This window comes from Pygocentrus nattereri, chromosome 9, assembly GCF_015220715.1.
Source record: "Pygocentrus nattereri isolate fPygNat1 chromosome 9, fPygNat1.pri, whole genome shotgun sequence".
In the NCBI taxonomy this organism is placed as follows: Eukaryota; Metazoa; Chordata; class Actinopteri; order Characiformes; family Serrasalmidae; genus Pygocentrus; species Pygocentrus nattereri.
This window is the reverse complement of record NC_051219.1, coordinates 13,664,739-13,686,270: the sequence shown is the minus strand read 5'-3', so window position 1 is coordinate 13,686,270 and position 21,532 is coordinate 13,664,739. Positions and strand designations below refer to the sequence as shown.

The window sequence follows — 21,532 nt, the reverse complement described above, 5'->3', positions numbered from 1 at the left end:
AGTCCAAGCTGTTCTAAAGCATCCTAATTACCCTGATTCATTGGGAAAAGCTGTTTTAATCAACTCAACAGGTGAAAAACAGCAGCTCTCTGCAGGTGGTTTGTGGACAGTCATAGCTAAGACAAAGGAGCTCACTGAGGACCTGCAGCTGTGCATTGTGGCTACTCACAAGTCAGGAAAGGGCTATAAGGCCATATCTAAATGTTTAAGTTCCAGTGGCTATAGTGCAAAGTATTATTCAAAAACACAAGACGTTCAACACTGTGGAAAAATCTCATAGGACATGGTTGGAAGCAAAAAGTGACACCTGTGCTGGCCAGGAGGATAGTGAGAGGTGAAAAAGAATCCAAGGATCTGCTGGTGGCAAAGTCTCAAGGCAGACAGTCCAACGGACACTGCACACTGTTGGGTTCCACGGATGCAGATCAAGGAGGATGTCACTTCTCCAGAAAAGGCACACAGAAGCCCACTCGGCCTTTGCAAATTCTCATCTGGACAAAGAAGAAGACTTCTGGTCTTCTGTTTTATGGTTAGATGAAACAAATTGAATTGTTTGGCCACAATGATGTGTCCTTCATTTGGTGTAAAAAAGGAGAAGCCTTCAACCCTAAGAATACCATCCCCACTGTCAAACATTGTAGTGGGAACCTAATGATTTGGGGGTGTTTTTCAGCCAGTGGACCAGGGAACCTCATCGCAGTAAAAGACACCATTTAAAAAAAAAAATTCATTCACACTGAAGGCATCAAAACTATGAATTAACACATGTGGAATTATATACTTAACAAAAAAGTGTTAAACAACTGAAAGTATGTCTTATATTCTAGATTCTTCAAAGTAGCCACCTTTTGCTTTGATTACTGCTTCGCACACTCTTGGCATTCTTTTGATGAGCTTCAAGAGGTAGTCACCTGAAATGGTCTTCCAACAGTCTTGAAGGAGTTCCCAGAGATGCTTAGCACTTGTTGGCCCTTTTGCCTTCGCTCTGCAGTCCAGCTCACCCCAAACCTTCTCGATTGGGTTCAGGTGCGGTGACTGTGGAGGCCAGGTCATCTGGCGCAGCACCCAATCACTCTCCTTCTTGGTCAAATAGCCCTTACACAGCCTGGAGGTGTGTTTGGGGTCATTGTCCTGTTGAAAAATAAATGGTCCAACTAAACGCCACCCGGATGGAATAGCATGCCGCTGCAAGATGCTGTGGTAGCCAAGCTGGTTCAGTATGCCTTCAATTTTGAATAAATCCCCAACAGTGTCACCAGCAAAGCACCCCCACATCATCACACCTCCTCCTCCATGCTTCACGGTGGGAACCAGGCATGTAGAGTCCATCCGTTCACCTTTTCTGCGTCGCACAAAGATACGGTGGTTGGAACCAAAGGTCTCAAATTTGGACTCATCAGACCAAAGCACAGATTTCCACTGGTCTAATGTTCATTCCATGTGTTCTTTAGCCCAAACAAGTCTCTTCTGCTTGTTGCCTGTCCTAAGCAGTGGTTTCCTAGCAGCTATTTTACCATGAAGGCCTGATGCACAGTCTCCTCTTAACAGTTGGTCTAGAGATGTGTCTGCTGCTAGAACTCTGTGTGGCATTGACCTGGTCTCTAATCTGAGCTGTTGTTAACCTGCGATTTCTGAGGCTGGTGACTCGGATGAACTTATCCTTCGCAGCAGAGGTGACTCTTGGTCTTCCTTTCCTGGGGCGATCCTCACGTGAGCCGGTTTCTTTGTAGCGCTTGATGGTTTTTGCGACTGCACTTGGGGACACTTTCAAAGTTTTCCCAATTTTTCGGACTGACTGACCTTCACTACTTAAAGCAATGATGGCCACTCGTTTTTCTTTACTTAGCTGCTTTTTTTTTTCTTGCCATAATACAAATTCTAACAGTCTATTCAGTAGGACTATCAGCTGTGTATCCACCTGACTTCTGCACAACACAACTGATGGTCCCAACCTCATTTATAAGGCAAGAAATCCCATTTATTAAACCTGACAGGGCACACCTGTGAAGTGAAGACCATTTCAGGTGACTACCTCTTGAAGCTCAAGAGAATGCCAAGAGTGTGGTAATCAAAGCAAAAGGTGGCTACTTTGAAGAATCTAGAATATAAGACATACTTTCAGTTGTTTAACACTTTTTTGTTAAGTATATAATTCCACATGTGTTAATTCATAGTTTTGATGCCTTCAGTGTGAATCTACAATTTTCATAGTCATGAAAATAAAGAAAACTCTTTGAATGAGAAGGCGTGTCCAAACTTTTGGTCTGTACTGTACACACACACACACACACACACACACACACACACACACACACATATATATATTTCATATTTCTATATGAAGCGAATGGCTTTGAATGTGTGTGAGTAAATGTGCTCGGTGTCTCCTCCTCTCTGGAAATAACCATCACCTGAGGGGTGGAAGGTGCCGCGCGCCCTTCTCCACCTGTCCGCAAGGGCGCGCGCCTGTCCCCGCCTCACGTGACGCGGGCAGAAATGGCGGAGCCGGGGGAGAGCGGCGGACATCGGAGTTACAGCCAAGGTGAGGTTTAAAGTCTCTACACGAGTAAGGGTCGCCGCTCGCCCACCCAACCTGACTTTTCGCCGCGGACAGCGACGCGAGCGTTTGTTCGATGTGACGGGGCAGTTTCTCTCTGGGGATGAGGTGAAGCCCCTGCGGCGCTTAGTTGGAGCGAGCCGGTCATGAGAACCATGAGGACGGGATTATCCGGACTGGCCGCGGCGAGCGGTGGCAGCAGTTGGTATTTTAGAGAAACCGGGTCTTATGAGGACTTTCTGTCAGCCCGACACGCATTTCATACGTTTTAAACCTCAGCCGCTCTCAGAAACGCCGAGCGCCTCGAGAACACCTGTTGCGTGTGAGCGTTTTTCTCTCAGACCTGCTCGAGTTTCTCTCGCTCAGGCGCGGAATGTCGAGTTGGGAATGCGGAGAGGAGTTTGACAGGATTCAGAAGCGCTCGGAATAAGGTTTTTAATGTTTTTAGTAGCTGACGGGCGGCTGTTTTCAGGTTTTGGGCGACCGCTTCAGTTTCAGCTAAAGCTAAAGCGGCCGGTGAGTCAGCCTCAGTGCTGGCGCTCCTCCGGTTCATGCCCCAGTAGAGCCTGAGGGCTCACGATCTGACTGTGACCTGATCGTCTTTCTGTGCTTAAGTGAGTTCACTCACCCCATAGACCACACATTAGCCCTAGAAACGGGTAATGCCTCAGTTTCGTCATGGACGTCTGTTTGATCGTCTGGACTTTGTTGGGGTTGTGGTGTTTGTAGTTCTTTGTTGTAGTTCAGAGGTCGTTCAGTAGAGCAGGTGAATGCTATCTGGCTTGGTTTGGAAAGTGTTGTGAGTGAGTGTGTGTGTGTGTGTGTGTGTGTGTGTGTGTGGGAAGTGAACGTACTGCTAAAAGAGTAAAATTACCTTTACTCTCTAAGCTGCAGGGAGCAAAGATCAGATTGCTCAAGTCTTTGGCTGTTCTCACTGTAATGAATGGATGAGGTGTGAGTTTGTGTCCCTGGGTGTGTTTAAATTTCTCCAGGATTTCCAGCCAGAGGCAAATTCTCAGTGATGTGATGGTGAGCTGCTGAATTACGCGTACACAAATAGGTCCGTTCCTATTTATTTCTACAGGAAGAGCTGCTGCTACATGGTTCATAGTGATAACTGAAAGCTGTTTGTTTAGTTTATGGTGGTGTTTGTAGGGATGTAACAATACATATATTTTAAGGTTTGATATGCTTTTTATTCCTGATGTGTCAGATTTGACTCCGTGTTTTGGTATGTGTTCAATACTACATTAAAAATTACATTTTCAATTTTTCTCAAACTTGAAGTGTGTTTCCCAAAAGTCAGTAGAAGAAAATGCAAATGAATGTTTCCATTATACACAGGTTCCAGGAGATGATGTCTCACACTTGTGCTCTGTGGTCTGACAGTCTCTCCTTTAATAGATCTCAGTAGAGCAGTTCTGACAGCCCTCTGTCAGCTGAACATGGCTGTAGCCCTGACAGTGGAGCCGGTAGCTGACCATTTGTTAAGGGTAGCTGACCATTTAACTGTTTATTTTGACTGTTTTATTTATTTATTTTGTTAGTCTGGATTTTAAGTTTTTATGACCGTTAAGGAAGTGAATGGAAAACACTCTGCCGATTGTTTTGGCTTTGATTGGATTGGCCGGGGCTGCTGTCTAACAAAACAAGCCCAATAACAAATAAGCCCTAAAACAGCAACCAATAAAATTTCTGAAAAAAAGAGTGGCATAGCATAAGCCCCTCCCCCCATTTTACTCTGGTAGGATTCATCCCAGATGCCTGATTTCATCACTGACTTTGGTTTGATCATCGAGTATCAGTGATGCAGTTTTAAATTTCGGTGTTCTGGTTTTTTTTGAGCCTGCATTGAAATCGTTGTGCCATTGCTTGAGGGTGGTAGCAGACAGAAAAAGCCACGCACGTACACACGGATGTACTGCAGCAGGGCTGTGTGGAATGGTCTGCAGGTGGTTTGTGTGAACGTGTTTATCAGACATTGTTAAAAGTATAAAGACAGATTATGTACTATTGTATTTAAACTCCTATATTTTGTAAACTGTTGTTTTTAAAGAAACGATATGCTAGAATAAAATCGAGGCACTTGTAGCAGACCTTCAACATACCTACAGATATTTAAACTGCTCAAAAGTAATTGAAATAAAAGCAAAATGTATTTATAAAACTATGGGCTCCATTAGCTACAGATAACTGTTAAACCTCTTTGAATGTACCGAGGGGGTAGGTTTTTAAACCTGCCTCTTTGCTTAAAAGACACAACTGGTGCCTGCTTTTTGTGCTGTAAAAGCTGCCCCATACATTGTTGCTGGAGGTGTCTGAGCACACATTAGGTAGCAGTGCATTCTGGGGGTTGTAGTGCAGCTTTGGTGAAATAGGCTAATATTAATAGAAAATTTAAGTCATTTCACAGGCCAGATGGGATTGTGCCACGGGCCTGACACGGTGCCTTGTGTTTGACTCTTGCGGCTTAACATCTTGAGCCACTCAATGTAAAATTGTCCAAAGTATTGTAGTAGTCATCTGGTATACAGATGATGAGCTCACCTATTGGTTAGGAGTGAAGGCCTTATACATTAATTACCAACTGAAATAGAAATCCTCTGGAATTGTTTGTGTGTGAGAGAGAGCGAGAGAGAGTGTGGGAGAAGGAGGAAAAAAAAGGAAAGAAAGAAATGGGTTAATCCACTAATCTGAGGAATACCGACAGGCTCCTATCTGCTGCTGGAGTGTAATGTATTTGCCTATGAGCCCATATGCTTGTGGACACTGCTTACGCTGCATATTTACATGACAGAGACTGAGAGCTATGTGTGTGTGTGTGTGTGTGTGAGTGAAGATTTCAGGTTACAGTAGTGCACCACAGCATAGCTGTTTGTGTGTGTATATTTTCATGTATTGAATGCGGTGCTGGAGTGTAAATATATTTGATTTGTTTTCTGTATTAAATAAGTTGTTTTCTTCTGTATTGCTATCTGTGAGTGACTGGCTCATTAAACAGCGATCATTTATAGGCAAGCTCACACCCTTACTAATGCTGACAGTTGTACGGTTAAGGGTGTGTTACATGCAGCTCAGTAGCCAATTTCTATATACATAGCAACTTCTCACACCTACAACCTTTAGTGATGTTTATTTGTAGAGAATCCCTTTGAAAGTACAATTATATTGTGCTTTCTGTGCAGTTTTATATGTTGGAGCATTGGTTCTCAAACTAGTTCTCAGGGCCCTCAGACAGGAAGTTTTTGCTCTTTTCCAGCTCTCAGCATGTAGGGATAGAGCAAACTCCTCTACAAATGTGAGCCATCTGGGAGGGCCCAGAGGACCAGTACAAGAACCACTACATTAGAGAAATGTGATCGTCTGAGGTTCCTAAATGGATAGTTCAGTCAAAAACGCTGACCTTGCCAACAATATGTGTAAATGAACAGCTACTTGATTAGCATTATGCAAATTACATAATGCTTATTTATGGCTGCTGATTTGCATTTATTGTTAGCCACATTATCATGTTTGGCCAAGCTGTTTCACTGTGTTCTAGTTTAAAAAAAAAAAAAAAAAGCTGACGTTACTAAAACACAAAATTAAAATGTAGAGCAACAACTTGAAAAATGACAGCATGTAATCAGTGACTACTAGTTACTTTTCACTGTCATCCACATTAGCAGGATTGTTCAAGCCATTGTTTTAGATCTCAGTGTATTATGCTTATGTCCAACTCCTCAACTACACCCTCCTCAGTGTTGGTTCAGAACATGAAACATTAAAGGGCTGTGTTATTAATTATAGAGTAAACTGAAGTTATATGAGTAAAACTTATATTGACTGTGAGGGCTGTTTCATTAGACCAGTCATCTCTGTGTGACGTACAGAGAGACTGGTGTGAATTTATTGGCAATATGAGTGTAATTTGCTTTTAACTGGTGGCAAGGGGCAACTGATTTGGCAGTGAATATGAAAACTGTTCCAATTTATTTTGGAGGAAAGCCTACACTGTCATCCATCATCCACATTCATCCATCTGTCCATCCAAACATACACCACCATCCATCCATCCATTCATCTATACTACTAAGCAACAATGTTTCAGTCATATATATAATATTTAAATGGGCAAACATTAATTTATGTTTTGGAAGATGTTCAATATATGACCCCTGCTGCACGTTGGCTGGACATCAGACAGACGACACACAGAATCCAGCAGGCCCAGCAGCCCCAGGAAACGCACACCTCTTAGCTTTTGTGGGTACAAAATATACATGTACTAAGTATGGGCTAAGAATAACTTTCTAGAGACCACTAAATTTCCAAGGTATTTTGCCAATGTTCTCACAAAGCTTGTAGTGCATATGTAAGCAGTGTCCTTACCAGTCATGAGGCTTGTGTAGGTTGTAGGTTATTTTTAACAACACTGTTCACCTTCAATATGTTCTAGTCAGATAAACTTACTATGAGAAAGCTAACATTGAACAGAAGTTAACCTATCAAGCAGAACCGAGCCAGCAAGAACGTCCGTTTGTCTGTGCGTTTACTCAACCAGCAGTCCCTGGATGCACATCCAGCAGTAAATGAATCAGAACCTTATCTTCTTTAAGGCATTGCCATGTAAAAGTGAGAATGATTTGAGTCAACTCTGGACACATTGTGGTCCACACCACCATCCTTCAGCCCATTTCACTCATTTTCTGATTTCATGCAATTCATGTAGTTGTTCTGGTTGTGAATTGAAGGCTGTCAGTCACGTATGCATATCAGAATATTAGGCCACACCCAGTCCATTTTCAGAAAGTTCTGATAAACTTCATTGCTATGTGGTGTATGGTAGTCTTTAGACTGCTGCAGGAGTTCTTCTACTGCTTGGACTAAACAGGACTGGGTTTCTCAAAAGCATCTCAGCACAAAGATGATTGTTAAATGGCAGCATTACAATTACACTGAACACTCTCTCTACTAGTTATAATCTTTACACTAAAGGCATTTTCACACTAGAGTTGTTTTCCAGACCCAGGACTGCTTGCTCTGTGAGTTTGCTATGTTTTATCAAGTCTGAAGGTGTCTTCGGGCCTGGGAGCGGTCCAGAATGCTACTCTCTGGCCTTCCTGAAATTGGTGGTCTGGGGTTTGCTTCCAGCAATCGCTGGTGTGTTCTGCTGCACGTGTGGAAGTTCTCCGCTCTGGGTGACGCGTGTGGGGTTGTGTGATTGGTTCGTTTTGCAACGTGATTACTTCTACTTATTGCGTCGCTTCCGTTTTCGTCGTGATGGCGGGAAAAGGATTACTGTAGTTCCTGCATAGTTCCATAGTGGGCTCAAGAATTTGGGTCAAGTTTGAAAATGCCCTAAAATGCGTTTGAGAAATTGGGCCCAGATTAGAATCTCTAACCAAGACGTAAGTGCAGGCTCCGTGCTGCCCTCTGGTGGGACCATATAACTGTGGAGAGAAGCTAATAAGCTTATCAAAAATCTAAATTACCTATTTGATGAATTTAGACTTGAATAATCATTAAAAAATTCTGGCTCATACATTACATCCACCTGTCCATCCTTCAGTCTGTCCTTCATCCTTTGCTGTTGTCCTGATGAACATTAACTGACTGGTTCACCTTGCCCCGCTTCCCTCCATGCTGAATATTTCAGTAGGAAACAGAGCTGTGGGTCTGTGTGGTGACAAGTGTGTGTGTGTGTGTGTGTGTGTGTGTGTGTGTGTGGGAGAGAGAGAGTCTAGGGCGGACCTTGAGAGGGAGAGAGAGACAGAGGCAGCATCAGCAAGTAGAACAGCAGCAGCATCTCTGGCTTAAAGACAGAGTGAGGACAGGGTAAGGGGAGAGCAGAGCAGGCTGTTTGTGTGGATTAAAGTGAGCTTCTCTAAAGCTTGGCAGCATGAGGAGTCTTCACTGAGCTGTTTACCCCTCAATCAGGGCTAGCAGCAGCGTTTTCTTCTTCACGTCAGTCTTCTAATGTCGCTCTGTCTGTCTTTCTTTCAGTCTCTTGGTCAGTTTTTCCTCTGTCTTCTCATGCATAGCTTTTTATCTCAGCACACTCACATCCAATCTGCAGGCAGGTTGAGTGCTAGCTGTTAGCGTTAGCATAAGTAAGCTAGCAGGACAGCAGCAGAAAAAGAGTGAGTGAGGGAAGGGGAGAAAGAAGGAGGCCTGAAAGAAGGTGGGGGGGGATGCCGGCGCCCCCCAGACTGAGGAGGGGGGGCAGCAGGCCGGCTCTGCCCTCGCTCTCAACCATCGCAGAGGAAGAGGAAGAACAGAGGAGCCGCCGCAAGAAACGCAGGAGAGGAGGTGAGAGAGAGAGAACAAAAGAGATAGAAGAGGGGTCATAAAGTGATGGAGACTGGGGAATAGACAAGTAAGAGTGCACAGAGGAAGAGAAGAGAAGAAATGGAGGAGCCTGAGGGTTTAGGCTCTTCAGTCATCAGGCTGCTTTGGTGCTGCGCTGAGCTGACATGCTTAAATGCCACCTTTCTGACCTGCCAGCGTCTGTTCTAGTTTCACTATATGTTTTTTAGAACACTGACTTGACTTGATGTGTGAGTTCTAGAATACTGGCTTGACACTGTGTTTGAGGGTTCTAGAACCATGACTTTGCTCTGTGGATGAGTTATAGAATACTTGCTTTACTCTATTTGATGGGTTAGGAAAACTGGCTTGATTTTCAGTATCTAGAGTGCCAGATTGACTTTGTGTGAGAGTTCTAGCTTCACTGTATGAGAGGGTCATTGAAAACTGGTATTCTAGTAGACTGACTTGATTTGTGAGTTCTAGAATACTGGTTTGACTTTGATGTTTTCTAGAAGACTGACTTTTCTCTGTGTATGAGATTGACGTATTAGCTTCACTCTGTGAAGGTTCTAGAAATCTGGTATTTTAGAACACTGGCTTGACTCAGTCTGTGAGTTTTAGATTACTGGCTTGACTTTGTGTTTGAAGGTTCCACGACCACAACTTTGGTCTGTGTATGAATTCTAGAGTACTTGATTGATGTGTGTGTGTGTGTGTGTGTGTGTGTGTGTGTGTGTGTGGGTTCAAGAACACTGGCATGACTTTCTGTATAAGTTCTATAATACCAGATTGACTTTGTGTGAGAGTTCTAGCTTCACTCTTTGTGAGGGTTCTGGAATGCTGTCTTTAAACGTGCAAGTTCAGTAATACTGACCATGATGAAGCTCTAATGTTTGCGGATTTATGTACCAAAAATTACTTTCATTAATTTTACAATGTACAATACAATTATGTACATAATTCTCACCTTTCTCCTAATTCATTAACAACGTCTCTTTATACCTCACAATTAAACAGGCTGTTTTTGTGACTGTACCTTTATGTGTAATGTAATATAAATAGCCTTTTGTGATTGGCTGACCCTATCGCACTTGCCCTGCGTTGTCCAGGCTAAAATGTAGGAAATAAAAACTGTAAAGTTATATCACTCTGTATCACTTCAGTGTGAATGGGCGGAGCTCAGCTGCTATAGGCTGAACAGCTGGTCATACATAAATGTGTTCATGGTTAAAACATCATAAAGATGATGAATTAATGACGGGCTGTGTTTGCAGCCTAGTTTTGCATGAAGGAACTGTATGGGTGGGGGATTTAAATGTACAGTCTTTAACATTGTTTATATTAAATTGTTCACCAATAATTATACCACAGTTCGTTCCGGTCACGTAAGACTGATTGAGAAGCGTTTTAACTGTGCTGTTATTTTGCCATAACATCATGTGTTTTTCACAAACTCTGTATTACTCCACTGAGACACCGTTGCTAAGCAACGAGTTCGATAGGAGACGCTCAGGCTATTTGAAAGTTTTTGCTTCTTATTTTGCGCACAGACAGAAAATTGATACTTTGAAGATCACATTTGACCGACAGCCGATTTGGTCAGACTCTGAAGATGAGACGACAGTAAATTCCCAAACTGTCAGTTGGTCTGTGAGGAGCTGGAGAACGAACTGCCGGCTGAGCAGCGAGTGGGTGGAGCTCGTTACTCTGACGTAGCAACAAGCTGCTTGTTAAGCATCTATAATTTGGAGGAAGGAATCACGAACATTTAAAACATATTAATTGACACGTTCACGGCCCAGTTTATTCATTTCTTACTTTATTTATTTAACTGTGTAAAACTAATAGAACACTCGAGGTCGTGTGTTATCGATCATCACGGTTGTGACAAGCTACGGTGATCAAATCTCAGCCATGATGTTATCCCGCGATAGCACACTCCCTCTTGTGTTCAATTGCTTAATTATTAATCGAGGGCATGAAATCTATGAGAGAATTTATTGTTCAATGAAAAAGTGGATGCGGTGATAAAGGATGCAGTTCATTACATATTTGAGGAAAGAGGATGAAGAGGAAGATGAAATGCATCCATAACAGAGATGGAGTTATTTTCTTTTAGCCATAGTGACTCAGTCGTAGCCTCTGCTTTGCTTGGTGTGAAGAGGCCTTGGGCTTTGTCACCCCCTCTGGAGCAAATGGAAACTGTTCCAGAAATGTGAATGTTACTGTTAAAATATCTGTAGTTTTGAATATTTCTTGATGTTCTTGTCCTGAATTGTTACAGCCCTGTTGTAATATGCCAAACCTATTTTTAAAAAGCAAGGAAAACGGCTTTCTCATTTAATAGGCCTTTTAATAGCTGTTTGAGGACGTTCAGCCTGTGGAAAGCGTTATAGTCCTTGTTTTGTCCTCTAATAATAATCAAGAGACGTTTTAAAGAGTTTACTCTGCTGAGTAAGTTTACATGTTAAATTTGGCAAATCATTTGTAAAAATGAGTTAATTACTTCTGTATCCGGTGTCTGTGGGATATTTGGCTTGTTTTATTGCATGTGTGGGTGCGCCTGAGAGTGTGTCTTGCTCCCGTGTTGAGGAGGATGTGCATGAGTGAGAACCTTTTTTAGCACATACTTGTCTGAGGAGTGAATGGGGATAACTTGCTGTGACACTGTTTGAAGGTTAAATGTACAGGTTAAGCTGCCAGAGCATTGTTTTTATTTTTTAAATTTATTTTTACATTTGCATGTATTAAACTGCTTTCTGGCTGTCAGATTGGCTCGCGGTCTGGCGTGTGTTTACAGGGAGTGGCCATTTTGCCCTACAGTTGAAGCTGTTAATGACTGACGGGTTAGACAGGAATGCATCAGCATTGTCCTCATTCTGGGCACATGACCCGGAGGAGAACGACAACATGATAGGTGATCAGACGGTCTCCATGGTTGCAGACAAACTGGATCAGTGTGACTTTTGGCTTCAGAAGCACATGAAACCCAAAAGAAATGGAGTCTGCAAATCATACTGTAGCTGTGATAAGAGCAGGTTTGCTTTCACTGTCAACTTTAAAGAGGTCTGAGTGTATGACTTTGGGTGATTTCTGCAGTATTTGTGGTCATTTCCTCGTCTCTTCTGCTAATGCTCAGCTACACAGCATAGCATTGGCTCTGTTAGGACTAAGAGTTGAATGATCTCAATTATAAGTAGTTGTCAGTCTTGATGGTGACGCATTGTTCTAATCAAAGCCCTTTCACAGTTTTTGTATAGCTCACTTTAAGCTTCGATTATTAAGCCTTCTATCCCACTTCATTCTACGAGCATTGTCTCTCAGGTGCTCTTGGGAGATGTAGTACATCAGTGTTCTCCAGCTTTAAGTGCTTTTTGGTAACTGATACTTGTCTCATGACAACTGTGTTAAATATGGCCTCTGGCATAAGAAAACCTTGTAACTCTGTTTCTTTACTTTTTCAAATTAGTAAACCACTTGAAGATCTGCCATTTACATGGTGCGGAAAATTTATTGAACGGACAAATAAGTTTTAAAAAGCACACACAGCAGAACTCACCAACACAACACCAATGATGTATTGTTTTCTGCTGTCCGGGAAAAGACTTGGAAATATCCCTGTGCACAAAATGCCCACACTTTTGCCACCAGACAACTGGAATTGTGCTTTTTCTATTTAGCTCTGCTCCAGCACTGGAGTGTCCAGTTGCATGGGTTTTTGGTACCTGCCCAGGATTGGTACCAACAGGACTTTGTACTTGAGGGTGGGGCTAGCTGTACTCTTTCGTTCTATAGACTATGTTCATTTGTAGACCACTATTTTTAGAATTGTCACTTTGTCAGTTCACCAAAATAATTCTAGCTAGTTATGTCGGTACTGCTAACATTATTAGCATTTAGCAGTCCCTTTTTGCATCATCCCTATTTCAGTCATACCTCAAACGGGTAGAAAATTACCTAGAACTAGAACCCTATGTTCTGTTATTCTAATACTTTAGGTCAGTTCTTTTTTTTTTTTATGTGTGTGTGTAGTGAAAAAAATGCCCTAGCAGAACCAAAGTGAACGGGAAGAGACCAGAGCAGGCCAAAATGAGGCCCAGAGACCAACAAAGGATGTTTGGTTTGGCCTACCAGAAGGTTCCCCTAACTTCCCTAAACAAACCTTTTTATATATGACTTCTTATTACTTTTAAAATTTGATTTAGTACTTTTTGTAACAAAACATATAGTAATGGTATTAACTAAAAGTCAAAGAAAAATCAGTTGCCTTTAATACTGCATTCCTCACTATTCATAAGAGAGGTGTAACAACACACATGTAGTCACTAGTTATGAGCTGATAGCAAAAGTGATATGATAATGGTCATAACTGGCAGTGGTACCCGGGCTAGAGGAGATTTAGGCACGGACCACTTGAGTGAAGATTATTTTCAGGGAATTTAAAGACCAAACTGTCTACTTCATATGTATGGACAATGTCATAGAATTTAAATAACAGCATTTCTCAAACTTCTGAAAGCACATGTGCACCAAGTAGCTGCCCTTGGCTCATCACAAGCATTACATATTAGCCAAAATCGTTTCTGGAAAAATATTTCACCAGAACTTCTCTTAAACCACATTGCAATCTCAATTAAGTTTGCACAGAGTTGTTATGTTTTAGGAGACTGTATGACTTAACTGAACTTCTCTGCTGTGGTCAGCCATTTCAGACATTTCCAGGGAAGCGTAGTCAGGAATCGTGCCCACTCTGTTAATGACCGTCACAAAAACTTAATCTAGACCTGCACTCCTACTCCTGAGGTTCTTTGCTAATGCAGAACGTCTTGTCTAAAAAGTCTGCCCACAACGTTCTGCTGCTCGGTGAAGTAAATCATACCATGCAGTGTGAGTGAGTTGAGAGCGGTTTTGGTGATGTATTTTCTGGGTGACTATTGAGCGGCATTGTTATTTAACAATGTTAGGCACGCAGCTCTGGTTATAATCTAAAGAAGCAAAATTTGAACTCCAAACATGTCTTGGCTGATCGAGTACCTCTGTGGCGAGTGAAAAACTTTCAAATCTTGCCTGTTAAACTATTCATCAAACTATAAATTAATCACAAAGTTACACAGTTGAGTTTGGCAGAAAAATCACACAGGAGTTAGATAAAGAGGAGGATGGGTCAGACCTGCACAGCTAGTTAATACACATGTGTCAGAACCCTGTTCTTTGTGTTTTAACGATTGAGCAAGGTCTCTCGCTCTTTGTCGCTCTCTCCCAGCTTAGCATTAGCGGCCACTAAGCTGCTCAGCTCTGGGATTGGAGGCCTTCCCCTTTTGCGGACTCTGACACACACACACACACACACACACACACACACACACACACACACACACACACACACACACACACAGATTGGTGCCATGTGGAGTGCACATTAATCGCTAACGCTAGAATAATCTCCCTCTGTCTCCTGTGCCTGCGCGCACACATTCATACATAGAAATACTAATATCACGCATACAGAAGCACACATAAGGGTGAGTATTGACCCCTCACCCCTCTTCATCTTTCTCTCTCTCTCTCTCTCTCTCTCTCTCTCTCTCTCTCTCTCTCTCTCTCTCTCTCTCTCTCTCTCTCTCTCTCTCTCTCTCTCTCTCTCTCTCTCTCTCTCTCTCTCTCTCTCTCTCTCTCTCTCTCTCTCTCTCTCTCTCTCTCTCTCTGGGGGTGGGGTGATGAGAGGCCACTGCTTGTGTTTTCTCACTCTGCACGCTGGTCAGCAGCAGCAGTCGCCCCACTGTCCTTCTTTCATTTCTTCATCTCTTTATTTGGCCTTGAATTAGCGGGTGTAATCCCCGGCCTGTGACGGATGCTTCCTCTGCTGGCCTCTGGGTCTGACCCTCAGCGTGCGTTTGTGGTGCTGGCGGTGTTGCCGCTCTTCATTTGGGATGTAATCGAGGGTTGAGGAGTGAGTTCTGGAACCTGAATTAGTGTTCTGGAACTCTCCAGAACTCCACTTTCCAGAACCATGAGTGACACTCAAGGTAAGAGAACTGTAGAGTTTCTGTCCAGATTTATACTGTTCCATAGGGCTGTTATCAAATTGTGGATTTTCTGACCAATAGTATGATTGCTGTTTTTAATGTGATTATTATCTATTAATTCTTTTTTCTGCAAAGAAAATCAGCACATATATCTTTCACTGAATGTAGTGTGCCAGTCTGCTGGTTCACGGTCTCTACATTGTTAGGTTGAAATTGCCCATTCAAAACTTTCCACATCCAATATTTTTCTCGCATTTTATTGGTCCACATATGATGATATGTGGGTTTAGGTACCGAAAACATTCATTCATTTTTATGTGACAATTGTTCAACCTCTTAATATCCATTAGATTTGAACAGGCTCTTTTTGTTGCTGTGTGTGTCAGACTGATGTATGTAAATGAGCTCTGTTCTGATTGGCCAAGTATTGTGCAATGTTCATAAAGCATTCTGGGTTGAAACACTGCGTATAACTTCAAAATGAATAGGTTAGCTATACTGCTGAAGCCTGAATATATGGATACATGTAAAAGTGTTAGTTTTATTGACATTACAAAAACAACTACTTCTTAGTCATATATGCATAACTCTTATTTCTATTATATGGGCCCTTCAAGACAATGTTGACTCTTCTATGACATTTTATAAAAATGATAAACTATTCAGCTCTTGTGTGCTTTGTTATGGTGAGGAGATGGTTGTACTGGGGTTGGAGTTTCTCTAAAGCTTTTGAAGGCTGTGTGTGGTTGCTAAAACTATTTTTCTAGTAAGTGTTTAGCACTAAGATCTGTGCATGTTTTGGACTGTAGACCTATTGCAGTTGTCAACCACATGTAATTATCACCATCGTAGTACTACATTACTGCTGAAACAAGCTTTGGAAGGCTTTGAAGGAATCATCCCATAGATGTGAAGAAGAGGCTTGTGTATTTTATGTATGTTTTTCTTTTATGTGTATGATGTGTGTTTGGAGGGGATATTTAGAAGCATGTGAAGCGTATAAAGCTTTGTGGGATTAATGCTGGGGGGGAGGGTGGTCATGTGTGAGTGTTTAGGGGGCTGTACAGCAGACTCACACACAGGGAACTTTCTGATCTTTGAACTCAGAATAAAGTCAGTCATTGAGACATGAGAAATACAGAGAAAGGCAAGAAGAGTTTACGTAGCAGTACTTTCAAATAGTCTAACCTGGAGGCCTGTGGAGAGGAAAACAGGAATAGAGATCACTGGATAGATTGAATGACTGACTGAAGGTTGTGAAATGATAAAAAGGTAGAAGCTATCTGTTGGTGATGCCTGTCTGCCTGTCATGCCTTTATCTGTAAAAGCAGGTTGTCTAACTGTTAACCAAAATACACTGTTTCTAAGTCTGTCTGTCTGTCGTGTAGCTGAGATTATCTGTCTGTCTGTAGTGCAAATACTTGCTTTACCTGTTTACCTGTCTGTCTGTTAGCCCAACATCATCTCTCAAGCTATCTGTATTATGGACACTCAATTTGCGCTTACAGGTAAAAACAATCTTCCTGTCTAACCAAGAGATTGTCTGCTGGTCAGCCTGTCTGTCTCTTAGCTAAGGGAAACTCTGTCTGTCTGTCTGTCTGTCTGTTTGTCTCTTAGCTAAGGGAAACACTGTCTGTCTGTCTGTCTGTCTGTCTGTCTGTCTGTCTGTCTGTCTGTCTGTCTGTCTGTCTGTCTGTCTGTCTGTCTGTCTGTCTGTCTGTCTGTCTGTCTGTCTCTTAGCTAAGGGAAACTCTGTCTGTCTGTCTGTCTGTCTGTCTGTCTCTTAGCTAAGGGAAACTCTGTCTGTCTGTCTGTCTGTCTGTCTGTCTCTTAGCTAAGGGAAACTCTGTCTGTCTGTCTGTCTGTCTGTCTGTCTGTCTGTCTCTTAGCTAAGGGAAACTCTGTCTGTCTGTCTGTTTGTCTCTTAGCTAAGGGAAACTCTGTCTGTCTGTCTGTCTGTCTGTCTGTCTCTTAGCTAAGGGAAACTCTGTCTGTCTGTTTGTCTCTTAGCTAAGGGAAACTCTGTCTGTCTGTCTGTCTGTCTGTCTGTACTCTATTTTTCTGTATGTGAAGATTAACTGTCTGTCTGTCTGTTTGTTAGCCAAGATAAAGTCTCTCTAAAGCTGCCTGTCTGTCTGCCTGCCAAAATACGTTCTTTCCCTCTCTGTGTGTCTGTCCTGTCATGCAGATACTTGGTATTTTTGTCAGTTAAGCGATATTGTGTGTCTGTGTATCTGTCTGTATGTTAGCCAAGATTCTATCTTATCTATATTTCTATATTTCTATCTGTCTATATTTCTATCTATCTGTTTCTGTATTCTGTTTATCTGTAAGTGCTGGTTATCTGCCTGCCTGCCTGTCAGTCCAGATACACAGTCAGTCTGCCTGTCTCTCTCTCTCTCTCTCTCTCGCTCGCTCGCTCGCTCATGCTCTCTGCAGTCATTTGTTCTGTTGTGTAATGAAAGCAGGGCTCCTGCTTTACATAACTATTCATCTCTCCTGTTTGCCCCCTGACCCCCGGCTGGTTAGAACTCTGGCATTCCTCCATCACTGAGCCTCAGTTGCACTCCACTGCACACACACACTCTGCCATGGAAACTGGCTCAGCAGAGCTGACATGAACGACCAGCATCAGGCCCATGCCAGAAGTTATGCGAGGGACACAAATGTATGAAGAATCGAGAGTTGTAGGATTGTAGCGTGCCTCGTTTTTGGATGTATAGGACCCCAATATGAATGAATTACTCTACTGATTCCTGTTGTATTGGTTTGTTGGAGAGGTGTTTTAACACCTGTTAATGCTTTGTCATGCCTCTGCCCTAAATCCACAGACCAGTATGTGCATGTATGTATGTGTCGTTACACCTGTGTGTCTGTTTCGTTAAGGGCAGGATGACGTCCCTATGGCAGTGTGTCATAGCCTCTCTCCCAGAGCTGTTTGAGGACAATGAGAATGCCAGCATGGAGGATGTTCTGATAAATCCTCCTTAACCCAGATAGTCTACACCAGGAATAGAGCTGTAAATGCATTCTTTGAACCAGAATGGTGTGTGTGTGTGTGTGTGTGTGTTGGATTATTTTACTTCATATTGATCTGGAATGATTTAAAGATCTTGTATCTTTATGATTAGTGCCAAGAAATACATGTTGGGGGTTTTGCTGTCTGGATATACTGTTGTTCTCCTGTTCCTTTTGGTTTGTATGAACATACTTAAGTTTAGTTCTAGTGCTCTGGCACTGAATACATCTGTTCTAATGAGAAGCCAGGTGATATCAAATAGAGGCAGAGGCTTTCAATCGAAATTCAAAAGAAGGTTATGTTGCTTATGAGCATAACGAGAGATGTGCACAGGCATGAAATTGAAGCCTAAACCCAACCCATAACCACAACTTTGAGACTTGACTCGATCCAACTGGTACTGCCAAATTTGAAACCCGAACCTACTCAGACTTACTAACGAGTGGATTATCACAGACAGGGTTTTACAGTGCTTTGCTTTTTTACTAAGCACTTAATATCTCTGTAATACACTATAAACAATATTTATCAGTATTATTGGAATTCCCTGTCGTAGCTGGCAAGAACAGCATCTTGATTTCTGATTAACTGTTGTGCTAAAGTTCAGCAACATTCCTGCTGCTTTTTCTACTTGCTGAAATATTTAACACACTTCACTGTGGCTGTTTACAGAAATTTGAGGAACTCTGATTTCGATAACAAGTGATGGATCAGTCAATTCCACACAATGTTGATTGGAAAGTTGTCTTCATTTTTACTTCTTATACAGAGAGATTCACTCAAAAGAGGCCCCAAATATTCTGTAATAGCTCTGACTAGGACAAAGTAATCTGAAGGATACAATGTGCAATGTGCTCCTCAGTATATGGAGCTTCAAATAAGCCAGGATGCCCCTGTGTTGGTGCGATGAGGTAGGCAATGGACAGCCATCACAACGTTTAACCTCTGATTGCAACTTCAGGTGCATATCCCCGTACCCCTTCATGCGTCTGGCAGAAAATCGAGATCAGTTCCAGCATTGCATGTCATGCAGTCGATACATCAAGGTATCATATTTTTTAGTTCAGTTTACTCCATCCTAACAGGAATTACAGCAGAGAATATTTGGGGCCTCTTTACTTTGTTTTACACTTTGTCTAAAGTAAAACACGGGTGACTTATGACTCGAACATCACTCTCAATTCCCGAATGCCTGGAATCCGTTAATAAATTGTTTTTTGGGATCAGCTCCTGGCCCTACACTTCATTTGAACTTAACAAACAATGGGCCATGGGGAAGTACTGTTGAACTAAATTTCTGCTTTTATTCAGGTTCTCATTGCCCCATTCTTCAAACTGAGGAGACATTCCCAAGGCAGCTACAGACTATAATGATTTTTTTATATGCTTAAATTTATAAAAAAAAGATCCAGAACCCCTGGACTATATTATTCAAGAGAGTGAGAGAGCACGAGACGGAGCGCAGGAGTGAAATTTTATGTAGCATATTCCTTTAAATAAAATCATCACTCAAACAAGCCCCCACAAACCAAATGAAAAATCGGCCCAAACCTGGCAAAAAACAGTCATTTGTCAGGCCTGAATCAGGCCTGGGTTGGAAAACAGACCACCAATCACGATATTCCATTCATATATCTTACTGTAATGAAATGAAATTAAAATGGCATTGTCACAACAAAGCACCAGAGGTTTTGGTTTTAGGGGCTGATAATGATCTTGGCATGCTATTTTCTAACCCTTTAATTAAAATGAAGGGAAACAGGATTCTTTTATTCCAAAGTCATGCAAATCAAAGACGCTTGTTCGAATGCAAATAGTGCTTATGTAAAATACACATACTCACAAACTTGTAATGACTTGTACCTCATTTGAAGATTACTGCATCATAAAAAAGGTATTTAGTGGAATAGCTTAAATGTTTTGCGCTGTTTAGTTGGTGTGTTCCTGTATCCAGTACACAAGCTTTAGTATTTCCATTACATTTACAATGGAATGATTACATTATTGATATATGGCGAGTAGAGAGTGCATATTTTTCTTTTAAAATCATGGGATGTAAATCAAGGTGACAAAGACACTTACAATTGTTAGGAAACACGGCTGTATCCTAGTTATGTGTAAATAGTGGTTATCACATCTCTGAGGTTTGTCTTTGTGGTATGATTGTACCTCATTTGAGGTGGAGAAACCGCCCACATCATCACTGTCATTGTCGTACACAGTCCACAGTTCCAGTTCTCTCTGGGGGTGGATATTTTTAGCTGTGAGGAGAATCAGATCGGATCTGTCGGTATTCATTCAGAATGCCTCCCCATTCCACCCTTGTTCTTCACTGAATCACTCTTGCAACATAGTGTCTCCTTAAGAAAGCCTTTAATCCTTAAAATAACTAGTGGTCTCTGAAATGAACTGATAAGTAATGACATATCAAAATTTAAGGCCATGCCCACTTTTAAATGTCTCAATATCACAGAAATGAATGAAGATACAAACCTAAACTTTTGCCCACTATCTATCAGACACAATGTCATTTATTTCCTGAAAGTATTTAGCCAATCAGACCTGGTTTGTTGAGCTTTCGATGCGAATTTGCCCATATAGACCTTCTGTGTATGAAGTGTTTATATGGATAGGTAAAGTGATGAATGGTTTTTTGGGTTTTATGTTATCCTGGGTTTAGTTAATTGGCTCTGCCTTCAAATGTGCAGCTGGCTTTTGTGCTTCGATAAATGTCATTGAGCTCAGCTCAGTTACATGAGGAAGAGCTGTAGGGTGTAGACTGTAAAGTACACATTCACATGCACACTGACCCGGTCTCTATTGTACCCTCTGGAGAGATCATGAACCTGTGATTTAGCCTGATGCTGTAAGGCCACAATGGGCAGCAAATGCATTCCATATTAGATTACAGTGATGTATTATTGAGGTATTCACCTTTTATTCTTATTAATAAATCCCCCATAGGCCATTTGAAATACACATGTTTAACTGGGGATTTCAGAAACTAAAACACAGCTTTGTTTCATCCCTCCTTTTTGATATAACTGTGTTTCCTGTAGGGAATACTAGTCTTTTTTTTCTATTGTTTGCAGATATAAAGGTTTGGAAACTGATACCTAGAGCTTTTAGCAGAAAGTAAATGGGTCAGACAGAGTTGGGTCTTTGCATATATCTGGAACAGCAGTGTCCCTAAAGAGCCTTCAGGAAAAGGCAATGTGGAGCAGGCAGCAGCTACTTTAGTCTGGTCTCATCAAAACCAAATAGTCATGGACTTCTCTTTTCTTACAGAGTCTTACAAATATCACAAGAACACGTACGAGCACATCAATTGAATTCTGTATTAATGCACCCAACAATGAAGTAAATAGCCTGCAGCAGTATTGAACGTACCCTATGTAAGTTCTGTACGTGGAACTGAAAAGCTCTACTGTACTACTGAATGCTCTATATTCCATAAGTTCCAAAGTTATGTTTACCGCTCTTTATTAGCCCAAGTTAAAATGAACATAAATGCTATGACTGGTGCTAGCTTTGGCTTGCCTCAGTAGCTTTCAAAAATGGTCTCCATCCACTGCTACCTTCTGTATAATTTTTCACACCCATGATTTCTGATTTCCTCATGTTGTCAGGCATCATGAT

General features: G+C 41.8%; 1 protein-coding gene across 10 annotated transcripts in view; it reads left to right on the top strand.

The window, feature by feature from the left end:
• Window positions 1-2,443: 2,443 nt before the first annotated feature.
• The window catches only part of si:ch73-217b7.1 (ensconsin), a 58,353-nt gene continuing 39,264 nt past the window's right edge, over window positions 2,444-21,532 (top strand). For 3 of the 10 annotated variants that reach the window (XM_017707878.2, XM_037541422.1, XM_037541421.1), the window contains exon 1: window positions 8,373-8,848. In XM_017707878.2, coding sequence (XP_017563367.1) covers window positions 8,731-8,848 — 118 coding nt within the window. In that variant the 5' untranslated portion in view covers window positions 8,373-8,730. Of the gene's footprint in view, window positions 2,543-8,368; window positions 8,849-21,532 lie in introns of those variants that run through there. The other 7 variants (XM_017707877.2, XM_017707876.2, XM_017707881.2 and 4 more) reach the window with 5 other exon arrangements.